This window comes from Neophocaena asiaeorientalis, unplaced genomic scaffold (assembly GCF_003031525.2).
Source record: "Neophocaena asiaeorientalis asiaeorientalis breed wild unplaced genomic scaffold, Neophocaena_asiaeorientalis_V1.1 scaffold87, whole genome shotgun sequence".
In the NCBI taxonomy this organism is placed as follows: domain Eukaryota; kingdom Metazoa; phylum Chordata; class Mammalia; order Artiodactyla; family Phocoenidae; genus Neophocaena; species Neophocaena asiaeorientalis.
In genome coordinates, this window is record NW_020175432.1 from 2,251,581 (window position 1) to 2,263,694 (window position 12,114).

At 51.9% G+C, this 12,114-nt stretch overlaps 1 protein-coding gene across 1 annotated transcript in view; it reads right to left on the minus strand.

Moving 5' to 3' along the window:
• The window catches only part of UNC13A (unc-13 homolog A), a 61,863-nt gene that overhangs the window by 43,028 nt on the left and 6,721 nt on the right, over positions 1 to 12,114 (minus strand). The window contains exons 2-8 of the mRNA XM_024767470.1: positions 9,569 to 9,598; positions 8,873 to 8,972; positions 6,885 to 7,002; positions 5,110 to 5,233; positions 4,353 to 4,426; positions 3,423 to 3,477; positions 1,506 to 1,541 (exon numbers count right to left, since the gene is read on the minus strand). Coding sequence (XP_024623238.1) covers positions 1,506 to 1,541; positions 3,423 to 3,477; positions 4,353 to 4,426; positions 5,110 to 5,233; positions 6,885 to 7,002; positions 8,873 to 8,972; positions 9,569 to 9,598 — 537 coding nt within the window. The remainder of the gene's footprint in view (positions 1 to 1,505; positions 1,542 to 3,422; positions 3,478 to 4,352; positions 4,427 to 5,109; positions 5,234 to 6,884; positions 7,003 to 8,872; positions 8,973 to 9,568; positions 9,599 to 12,114) is intronic.

A 12,114-nucleotide genomic window follows, 5' to 3' on the forward strand; every position in this document is an offset into this window, starting at 1 on the left:
GAAGACTCTAATTTTTACCAAATAGTTTTTGACCAAATCTCCTGCTTCTGGATAAGGCATTTTCAGCCACTTTTGTTTTGACAAAATGGTCTGCTTTGGGCCTAATTGTCTTTGCTCTTCTTCACCCAATTCTCAGCTTTTGCTAAACTGGTTTTAATCCAAAATGTCTTTTTTTTTTTTTTTTTTTTTTTTTTTTTTTTTTTTTTTATTTTGCGGTACACGGGCCTCTCACTGTTGTGGCCTCTTCCGTTGCGGAACATAGGCTCCGGACGCGCAGGCTCAGTGGCCATGGCTCACGGGCCCAGCCACTCTGCGGCATGTGGGATCTTCCCGGATGGGGCATGAACCCGCGTCCCCTGCATCGGCAGGCGGACTCCCAACCACTGCGCCACCAGGGAAGCCCGCAAACTGGTTTTGATCAAGCCTAGCTGTCTGCCAAATGATTATTTTGGCTAACTTTGCTTCCGATTGACTTGTTTTTGACAAATTCTTTTGGATCAAACTACAGTTGACCCTTGAACAATGCAAGGGTTAGGGACGCCAACCCTCCGTGCAGTCGAAAACCCATATGTGATTTTATAATTGGCCCTCCGTATCCACAATTCTGCATCCATGGATTCAACCAACCAGGGATCGTGTAGTCCTGTAGTAGTATTTATTGAAGAAATCCACATGTAAGTGGACCCGCACTGTTCAAACCCAAGTTGTTCAAGGGTCAACTGTATTTGTGAACAGTTTTCCTGCTCCTGGAGGGAGGGTGGGGTGCAACTTGTCTATCAGGATATGGGGGTGGGGTGGAAGGCCCCCCAGTTGATGGAGTAGAGATTAGGAGGTAGATTCACGCTTAGACTAGAGGACTGGATTTCTCTGAAAAGGGCATGGAGAAAAGGGAGCTATTCCTTAAGGAGAAAAATGGTCATCCAATTTTGGGGGGAGGTAGCTTGTCTCTTTCCCCTGGGGGCAAATTGGAGGAAGATGTGTGTGTGTGTGTTGGGGGGGCTTTGAGAGCTGAGGTCTCCAGAGTGATATCTGTCTGGGGGCCTCTGCCCAGCTGCTCTGTCTGAGACCCTCTTCCCTCCCTGCCCACCAGCCTCTGAGTGACATTGGGGCTGGAGGAGGGCTCCAGGTAGAGGAGGAAGATGGGGAGATAAAAAGAGGAAGGAATCACAGGAGAGGAGATAAGGTTATACAAGGGGAGCAAGGGGGTGGGGGGCTCACAGTGCCCAGCTGGAGACAGGAATGCTTCCTGTCTATATGCCCACTCCTCCCAGCTGAATCCTCCCACCCAGAGTCACGTTACCCACTCCCCACCAGGCAGAGCAGGACCCTCAAACAGATGTTAGTGATCAGGGGGCAGGAGGGCACAAGAGGGGTCTTGCCAGTCCTCTGGCCCCAATGTGCCAGCCACAGGCTCCCCATTTCCCTGAGCAATGGGGCGGGGGCCTCAGGGTTGCCGAGGTGTCCACCTCCCCATGGCCTCCCAGAACATCAAGTTGAGTACTTACTCTGCTGCTCACCCCAGCCAAAATAATTCCAGTTGCCTACAAAGAGAAGGGGCAGAGATAATAAAAGGGAGAAGGCAGAGGGGGAGGCATGGGGAGGGGGGCTCCCCCATCCTCCCCATCTCCTTCTCCCAGCCCAGGACCCCATCCCCTTCTGCCCTGTGTATCTTCCCCGAGTATCACTTTAACCACTGACTTGTTATACCTTCACTCACCACCCTGGGAGGAAGGCAGGATACCACCATTTTTTGACAAGACCACAGGCTTAGCCAGGAAGTAACAAAGAGGGCATTTGGACCCAGGGTTTTCCAACTCTGAAGTTTGGGGTCAGCACTCCTCATTCCTTCCCTCCCCCATCCCCCAGATAATGAAAGAAACACTGAACTGGAAATCCTCAACTTTGAAACACCCCTGTTGGGTGGGTTTTTATTTTTAATCATTCTTATCCTTTTATAGGTGAAGAGGGCTCAGAAAGGTAGAGTGAAAAGCCTAAAGTCACACAGCCTGAGCATCAGGACCAGGGAGAGAACTACATCTTCATCGCCTCATCCCCAGCATCTGGCATCTCAGAAAAACCACTTTGACCAGAATTCTGACTCCTCTGACACTTGGCTGCCTCCTTCGTGAAATGGGGGTGGTAAGACAGTCCCAAGAGAACTCAGAGGTAAACGCTGGGTGGTAGGTCTCCATTCTCAAATTGAACCCACCTCTTGCTTCAGGTCACCTGCCCAGGTGTTGTTTGTCATCTGCTCCTGCCCCCGCCGTGCCTGTCTCTGCCCCCACCACAATCCTTCAGTGACCCCATTCACCAGAGAGGGGGTTTGTAATGTCTTCAGGGCAGTGATGACCCCTCCCCAGGCAGGGAAGATAAGGGACTTTCTCCATATCACACCCCAAGTTAGGAATGAGGTCTCCCAACTGCAGTCCCTCAGCCCCTCCCTCCACCAGGTTCCATCATCACATATCCTGGGCATATGGGGGTGGGGGGAGGTGGACGACGGATACAGGGGAGACTGTGAGGGGGGGGAAAGGAGGATGCGGAAGCAGATGGAAAAGGAGAAAGAGGTTGAAGTGTGGGGTAGGGACCAATTGTCATGGGTGGGGGTTTTGTCCTGAGACTATATGATTTTCACTTCCTCCTCACTTCAGAGGACTTGGAGGGCACTTTTAGGATAAAGTCATCTAGACCCGTGGAGACCCGGTCTGGGGGCATCTGAGTGTCCACAAGAGGATAGATACTCTTGAAAATTTCTGCCTTGATGGAGGGACAATATGCAGAGAAACATGGTGATCTTCATCATAATTAATAGATGTAGCACACTGGAAAGAGAAGCAAACTTGTAATCCCTCCGACCTGGGTTCAAACCCTGGCTCTGCCTCCTGCCAGGTGTGTGACGTGGGCAAGTCACTTCTCCCCTTGGGCCTCGGCTTCTTTATCTGAATAAATGTGTTATCTGAATACATGTGTTGGCAGGATTGTCTGTCTGCACCATCTGAGTGTGGGCTGCTTGGGGGTTTGTGTTGGCCTCATGGAAGTTTGATGAATGAGTTATAAGTCCTCATCCAGGATCTAATGAATGGAATTGAAGAGTCTGCAAAGTGTTTTTCAAGCCTCCAGATGTTCTGGGTCCTTCCAAAAACCATCAGAATGCAGGGGCTGTCAGGTGCCCCTGTTTCAAAGAGAGGGGCTGTAAGGATCAGAGAGGGACCGGGACATGCCTGTGGCCACATAGTAAGGCAGGACTCAAACCCAAGTCCCAGATCCCTTTTTCTTTCCACTACACTGTGAGGGGATACTGTGTGCTCTTAGGACTCATATCTCTGGAGACGAGTGACCCATTCATTACACAGGACAGTCATGGGGTAGAGGATGGATGAGGGCTCCAGTTGAAGCCCGGGAAGGAATTGAGAAGTACTTACAACACTGGTTGCTGGGGACAGGAAGAGGCTTGTCTTGTTCATCCTGGAATGAATACTGAGGGGGAGGGAAGGAGAGAGGGTGTGTCTCAGGGCGGTGCCAGAAGCCAGGGGATCAAGATGGTCCTCTGTTCTGTTCTATCCTGACTTCCCCCACCTCCTAAATCCTCTCCCTCTGGAGAAGTATACAGACGTCCACAGAGAAAGAAAGAGGGAGAGAGGGACACAAACACAGACCATGAGAAACAGATATAGAAAAAAGAAAAAGAGACACAGATGAGGGAAAGAAACAGAGGAAAGAGAGAGGAAACGCTGACGCAGGGAGCTGAAGAAAGGTGATGAGAACTCAGGTTGGACAAAAATTGCTAACATGTGAGTGTTGCCCCTTTGCCCTCCACCTCCCACTAAAGGGTGTTCTAGCCTTGCCTGCTATTTCTTCCCTGCCCTCACCTGAAGATTGTCTTCTGGGCCACACTGGGTCTTTGAACTGTGAAAATATAGAGTGTAGAAGAAGGGGGATGGCATGGAAGGACAGAGGTACAGAGGCTAGGGCTGGGAGTGGGGGAGGAGAACTTTTAAAAAAGCCTGAAAGTGTGACTCAAGGAGTTGAGGGGTGAGGTGCAGAAAGGGGGTGTAAGAACTGTTACAGGGCCTCTATATCTCCTTGATGGTATTTGGTAAATACACAACTTGACTCGATTGAAATTGTCGTGTCATTGGTGGACCGTATGTTCCTTGATGCCATCATTGGTTCGAGACTGGACCACATGGGTCAGTGATTTAGTCAGGTTACAAAGAGTTAGAGACACAGACACAGGGAAAGACAAGTGGAAAGAGAAACAGAGATAGAGAGTGGAAGACAGGGGGAGACACGGAGGGAGAGGGGGAGAGAGAGAGAGAGAGGAAGAAAAGAGCCCCCATGCCAACGCTCACCTCATCCTGGTCCCGCATGGCATTCAGCTGCTCCAGCTTCTTGGCCCAGTAGCGTGCCTCCTCCTCAGGGATGTCTGGAAGCAGAGACCTGGCCGTGAGCCTGGAAGCCCCTCCCTGCCCCTCAGCCTCCAGCCAGTGCATCCTGCAGGCCTATGGGGCTGGTCTCCAGTGGGTGGGGGGGAGGAAGGGAGGAGAGGGTGGCACCCCTGACAACCCCCGCCTCCACCACACACCCAGAACTGCCTTGGGAATGGGTGGCGGATGGGAGAGGAGCTGCATCCTAGCATTACCAGGACGGGGACATCACGGGTTCTTGGAAGGATGATGTGGAAGAACTGAGCTGCTTCCAGGAAAGGTAAAGAGGCCTCTCTGTGTCTCTGCCTTTGTTGATCTCTACATGTCTCTCTCTCTCTCTCTCATTTCTCTGTCTCTGTCTTTCTGCCTTTGTCTGTGTCTTCTCCACATCCAGCTCACCTCTGCAGCTTAAGACCTCACCAAGGACCAGCTAAGACAGCTCAGACCTGAGCCCCGTCGGTTGAAAAGCATTTGCAGCTCACTGGTGGCCTGCAGGAGCTGGACTGTTCTCTGCGTGCGGCAGGCGTACATCTCTGCTGACTTGCTGTAGCCCAGGAGGCTCTCCTCTTGGGAGGGGGAGCCTCACCCTCAGAATAAAGTGTTGTCTGGACCCACCTAGACCTGACCATTCTCCTGGGGCTGGGTGAGGCTCCCACCCCTCCCAACACCCTGCCACACTCACCTAAGGGCAGTTCAAAGCGGGTGTCAAGGAGGATGCGGTGGAAGGTGGGGTCTTTAGTGCCGCAGATCTCACTGTCCGCCATGATGACCTGAGAGTCCAGGGTCAGCCACTCTCCGGGGCCCTCCTGGGGTGTGGGTGGGGTAACAGGGGTTAGGGTTCCGGGTGAGGTGTGGTGGGTAACGTATCTGCTGCACACCGACCAACAGGCTCCCTATTCTCAAATGAAATGTCTCCCTCACCCCATCTTACCCTTACTCCAAGAGCAAGGACCATGTCCCCACTTTAGATGGGGAAACCAAGACTCAGAGAAGGAAGGTCTCAATCCAGGGCAACATGGTGGGTCCAGGGAACCCAGAAGCAGGGACCCAGAGAGAGAGACCTGTAGGGTCAGGTAGGGGCGGTCCCAGCCTTGCACAGCACTCCTCATCCCTAATGAGGGGTTATGGGGCCCCGACTTCAGATAAAAGACCTGATCTTCCCACCATTCAGGGAGGATACCCCCTGAGGGAATGAACCAGTCCCCCTTGGTTCAGGGAAGTGAGCCCTTGAGCAGGTGGGGTCCACTCTGAACCTCAGTTTCTTCATCTCTGAAATGAGAATGATACTCTGCAGAATCTTCCTTCTGCAGCCCCAGGGAAAGGCTGGCAGTGATGGGGGAGTAGTCCGGGGTCCCTTGCATAGGTCATGGTTGTCCCAGGTGACTAGGCCTTCCTCACACTTGGAGGGTCTCTGAGGAAATTTTGGGTCACCCACAAGCCTTCCTTTTGGACTCGCCTGGACTATTGTGCCTCTTTCCTCCATCTCCATTTATTCATTAAAAAATAAACCCTACCCGGTGCCTGCTCTAAGCTTGGTCCACACTGGGCAATGCCTGAGAAGCCCACAGTCACAGGAGATAGAGCCTGACACAGACACCCGCAACACCATGAAGCAAGGGCCAGGCCAGAAGGAGGGAGGGGAGGTGAGGAATCCAGGCGGAAATTAGGGAGGGCTTCCTGGAGGAGAGGGCATGGGAGCTGGGCTTAAGGGTGATGGAAAGGAGGACACTTGAAACCCAGGGAACAGCATATGTGAAAGTTCAGAAGCTATCCCTGGGCCCTGTGAGGAGTGTAGGTTGAGGTGTGGGGGAAATAAGGCTGGCAAAGTGGGTTGGTGCCGTCTGGAAGGCCTCCCAAGGGTGATGGGCAGGGAGGGCAGGATTGGATCTTAGGTGCCAAGTGGAGAGGGTGAAATTTAAGGCCAGGAGGTTAGAGAGGAGGTCAAGGTTATTTTCTTTGGGACTGGTGTAAACTCCCTGATGCCCATCTGGGCACAAAGTGCTAGTTGATTGCAATATCCCTTCTCCTTTCATCCATAGGGATGCATTTCTAGCTGGACCCAGGGCTATGCAGCTTAAGACTACATTTTCCAGAATCCCTTGCAGGTAGGTGGTGCCACATGACAGTTCTGACCAATGAAAGCCAGCTTCCAGTTTGGGCCCTTAATTAGGAGTGCAAACCCCTTCCCTTGTTATCTTTCCCTCCCCTGACTGGAATGCACATGTAATGGTAATCCTTGAGCAGCCATCTTGGGCCATGAGGTGGAAGCCACATGAGAAGAAAGGCAGAGCGACAAGATGGAAGGAGTTTAAACCCTGTCGACTGGAGCTGCCACTGCAGCCCTGGATGTCTACATGAACATTGTTAGGGGATGGAGATAGATGTCCATCTTGTTTAGACCACCGGTCTCTGGGCCCCTCCCAGGCACTCCTATCCAACCCTCATCCCACCACTCACTTCGTTGGACTGGCGGATGGTCCGCAGAGGGATCCACACAGTGCCCACCATCGTGTCCCAGATGAGACCCTTGTTCCATACCTCCACCGTCAGCCCCAAATCCAGGCGGTTAATTTCGCTGTGGAGAGAGGTAATGAAGACTCAGAAAAGTCAGTTCACTCGCCTTTGGACACATGACCAATTAGAATTCAAACCCAGGCCTGGGTGAGTCCTAGTCAGGAAGGTAACACAGTAGTTCTTGTTTTACAGAGGGGAAACTGAGGCCAGAGGACTAAGTTACATGCTCAGGGTATCACAGCAGAACCAGGATTCCAAGCTAAGAAAGAAGGAATGGGGACAGGTGTCACATGTCTCCTGTAACCCCAAATCACCTGGCCCTTCCTCTAGCCCTCAGACCCTGAGAATGCTGGTTAAGTGAGGAAGAGGCTCAAATGCCCTCCATGGCTCCCTATTACCCCAAGATAAGGGCATTTGTGGTGTCTCCATCCTTCCCAGTGTCATCTCTAGCCAATCATATGAGGACACCCTTGAACATATGAATGATTACACCTCTAAGCACTTTCCCTGCAGGCTCCATCCTGGAAATATGCAGATTTGGTAGTAAACCTTGGTGAAAGTCCAATTCACTGAATCTACCAATTTACCAAAGGTTTATCTTAAGGAATGTTCTTGAATATATCTGTTGACCATGACCCGGTCATTCAGTAACTGGCTTTAGGGGGAGTTGGGGACCACTCTGTCCTGCCCCCTTCACATTTTCCTAGAATTGTAGAGCCAGCTCCTTTCTTCCTTCGCCAAGTGCTCCTCTGCTCCAGAATCCCAGCTCTGGATTCCCTCATGGCCTCCACTAGTGACAGTCCCCAGCCAGGCTCTGCTCAGGGGTCGAGGGCTGCCTGGATCCAAATCCCAGCTCTGCCAGGTACAGGCTGTATGACCCTGAGCAGGTAGCTTTGTCCCTCTGGTCCTCTGTTTCCTCATCTGTAAAATGAGGATTATGTTAGCACCCTCCCTCCCAGGGTTATAAGCAAAATCGATTTAATCAAAGCCTTAGAAGAAGGCATGGCACACGTTGGCCATCATCAGAGTAGGTGGGATGTAATAGGAGGCCCTGAGTAGCTCCAGGTTGAGGGGAGGGTCCAGGTCATGAATTCATTCAGCTATTAGACAAATATTTATCGAGCACCTGTTGTGTGCCAGGCTCTGTGCTTGGCATGGAGATCACAGTGGGGGCAGAGACCAATAGGGCCTTACCCACGTGGAGCTCAAAGTCCAGGGGAAGGGGCCAGAAAGGTGTCAAAAATCACACAAATGAATAGAATAACAATTGGTGGCAAGGCCTGAAATTACTGTTCAATTGCAGCTTGAGGGTGGTGGTCAGGGAAGACTTCCCTGAGGAGGTGACACAGCTGAGACCCAAAGGACAGAGGGAGTCAGCTGGGATGGGGAGAGAGGGGGAAAGAAGAACAAGAGCAAAGGTCCTGGAGCAGGAACAAGCTGGACATGTTGGAGGAACAGTGCAGAGGTGGGTGTATCTGGGGCAGGTGAGACAGGAGAGATGAAGCAAGATACTGGTGTGAGGTCACAGGGGCCGGGCCTTGGGGGGCTGTAGGGACGGATATGGGTTTTGCTCTCAGGTTGATGAGCCACAAGCCCCAGGCAAGTTTGGAGAGTGACCGGATGTGATTTGCAATTTTAAAAATATCCTCCTTGCTGCCTAGAGAACAGATTGCAGGAGGTGGATGGCAGCAGGAGGCCAGGGTGGAGGCTGGCGGGCAGAGGGGACTTGGCTGGTGGCCTCGGAGATAAAGGGAAGCGATTGGATTCGGGAAGCGCGTTGGAGACAAAGCTGATGGCTGGACACAAGGCTGAAGGAAGAGCGAAGGGAGTCCCAGACGACACCCGGGTGTCCGGCTGTGCCCTGCAGGGCCAGCAAAGTGCGTGGCTGTGCCAGGGGGTGTGGCCATTCAGGTCCAGTCGCTGTGACTCACAACATGAAATCCTGCTCCCAGCTGGGCTGGCTGCCCCGTACGGCAATGGTCGTGCTCTTGACATTCTGCACCTTCAGGGTCACATACGTATTGAATTTCTCTGTGGCAGTGAGAGAAGAGGTCAGTGCAAGGGCTCAGGGACTCCCCCATACACCTTTCCAAGCTCTCGATAACACCCCTATGATCCCTCAGGGGCCGTGAGTTCTTGGGCCCACCCCAGGTCCAACACCCTGAGGTGCTTCTGTGCCTCCACTCCCAGACCAGCCCCCAGAGCCCCACCCCCAGCCCCTCAGAGCACTAGGGAGGGGCCTTGGTGCAGGGAGATGTGGAATTTTGGGATACCTAATCCTGATGCTTAGGAATGACTACGTCTAATGTGCTTGGACATAGGAAACTTCCTTTGCCTCTCCGAACCTCACTTTTCTCACCTGCAGCCTAATGTAAGTGTCCCCACCCTGTCTCTTAGGATCCTGGGAAGCACCATTGGCTCAGGGTGAGCCCCACTCCCACTGGAGTCTTCAGGGGATGGCTGGGAAGACTGCTGGGACCCTAGAGCAAGTCTGACATGCTCTGTGATGCTCAGCAGACATAGAGCCCAAGTTCCCCGTCCCTGGCTCAGACAACCTCTCCCATCTCTCCAAGAGATGGACAGACAGACATATAACACAGGAGAGGACAGGAATAGAAGCCACTTACCTTGGGCACCATCAAACTTGGCTTTTTTGACTGTGGAGAGAGACAGAGAGAGGGAAGGGAGACGGGGAGAGAGTTGGGGAGGAGAGAAAGAGACACAGAGAGACACATGAAAAGAGAGACATAATGAGAGAGGAGAGAGATACAGAAAGAAAGAGACAGAGAGAAGAGAGGCAAAAAATAGAGAACAAAAGAGGCCAATAAAGAGACCAAACAGATTTAAAAAACAAAACAAAACAAAACAACCACAAAAAAAAAAACACAAGATAAAGACAGAGGCAAAATCAGAGACAGAGGCAAAGACAATGAGAGGAAGAGAAATAGGGAGAGGAGGGAGGCAGGGATGAGAGGGAGAGAGAGAGAAGCCATCAGACAGATGAGCACAGGCAGACCTGGGGTGGAAGGAAGTTTGGACCTTGGGAGCAGTCCATGTCCCACCCTCCTCCCCATCAAACTCCCTTAGAGCTCCCTCCCTCCAGTTGTGACTTCACCAAAATTGAAAAAGATTCAAAAGAAGAAGCTGGGCAGGTGGCAGGAGAGGCTTCTTACAGGAAGTCCTCCAGGATTGCTTCAGAAGGAGGAGGGGAGTTGGGGAGGAGGAAGTAGGGGAGAAAGGAGAAAACGACAGCCAATGATTCCCATCCGCCTGTTAGACCAGTGAGACTTCTCCGCGAATTGTCCAGCTCAGCCTGTCCTCCTGAATGCTTCCAGGGTTTAGAGTCTCATATTCAAAGGGGACTGGGCGAGGTGGGAAAAAACAACCCAGAGAGCTGACTCCATAGTGCACATAGAGATATCCCAGTCCTGGCCAGTAGGTTGCTAGAGCTTGTCCAGCCCAACCTGCCCGTGAAAGGTGCAACCCAAATATACCTCAGGGTTCCACGTGGTCCAGTCTCTTCGTATTTCACGTAACCCCACAACCCCAAGTGATTCAAAGCAATTCCACTCTTTACTAGATTTTCTCACAGGACATTAAACTTTCCCTTTCGGGCTTCCCTGGTGGCGCAGTGGTTGAGAGTCCGCCTGCCGATGCAGGGGACACGGGTTCGTGCCCTGGTTCGGGAAGATCCCACATGCCGCGGAGCGGCTGGTCCCGTGAGCCATGGCCGCTGAGCCTGCGCGTCCGGAGCCTGTGCTCCGCAACGGGAGAGGCCACAACAGTGAGAGGCCCGCGTATCGCAAAAAAAAAAAAAAAACAACTTTCCCTTTCATTACCTCTCAAACTCTGCATCTGCCCCCAATGCATTTCTCTACCATTACTCTCTACTCCCACCTGAAACCTGCTCCCAAACTGAGACCTCTCGATTTCTATATTTCTTCTCCCTTTAACATTTTCAAATGAATATTTTTGTTTGAGTAGGCAATACACCCACATTTTACAAAATCCAGAGCAACTGAAAGATCGTACAATGAAGATAAGGCTTTTTTGACTCCAGCTCTCACTCTCCCTCCTGGATGCAATCAACAGTACCAATTCCTTATGGTACTAGAGATGCATCGGCAATCATTTGCACATGTGCATTATTTTATTTCCTACACGAATGGTAGCATTCTACACCCTCTGCAGAACCTTTCTTTTTCTCAGTATGTCTTAAAGAGGGTGTGCAAGTAAGTTGAAGGATAAATTCCTAGAATCAGAATTGCGTTTCTATTCTTTCTTCTTTTTTTTTGAGAGTCAAGTTCAGCCTTTTTCTGGGCAAGTGCCACAGCCTCCTATCTGGGATCCAGCCTCCCATATGGGGTTCATTTCTCTGTCCTCACCACTTGAATTTCTTCCTCAAAAAAGCACCTGAATGGAGCCAGTGAAGAGAGAATTCTCATCAAGGGTGGGGGAAGTAGAGTGGTTCTAAACACTTGTCAGTAAATACTATTTGTTCCTGTTGCAGACAGACGACTGTGGGGAGGATGAGGTTGGAGGTGGGGATTGATGCCCAGAAGCACTGAGTGAGCTCCCCAGAGTTGCAGAGCAGAAGAGGGAATGAGTGCCTTCCTATGCCAACACCACCACCACCCCAAGACCCAGATTTTAAATGCAAATTGGTTGGGCATTATGCCCGCCATACCTGGGTTTGGGTTTGGGAGGTAGAATGTAGATAGAGCCCTTGACTGGTCATCGGGAAAGGTGAGCCCTTGTTCAGCACGGAGTCATGTGGAGCTGGGTTCAGATTATGGTGCTGTGTGACCCTGGGCAAGTGAACCCCCCTCTCTGGGCTTCCATCTCTGTCTCTCTCTCTTTCCCCCACATCCAAAATCAGTCATCGAGTCCTGTCTTCCCCACCTTCTCACTCAAGGCACGTGACTGCACATGCAAAAGTCCCTTTCTTGCGGGAGAGAGTCCCTACCCCTGTCCCACATGCCCCCTCTCATAGCCTCAGCCCCACCCAGACCACAGAGAGCTCAGCCACCCAGCCCCTCATCTCTGGGACTGAGTGAGGCTCATGGGCACTTAGGACTGTGTCCAGGAGTAGCTCCAGGCCTCCCTCCTGGGGGACCTCCAGCTTGCAAACCTGATGACTCTGTGAAGGGGGAGGAGGGTGTAGGGGGAGGGC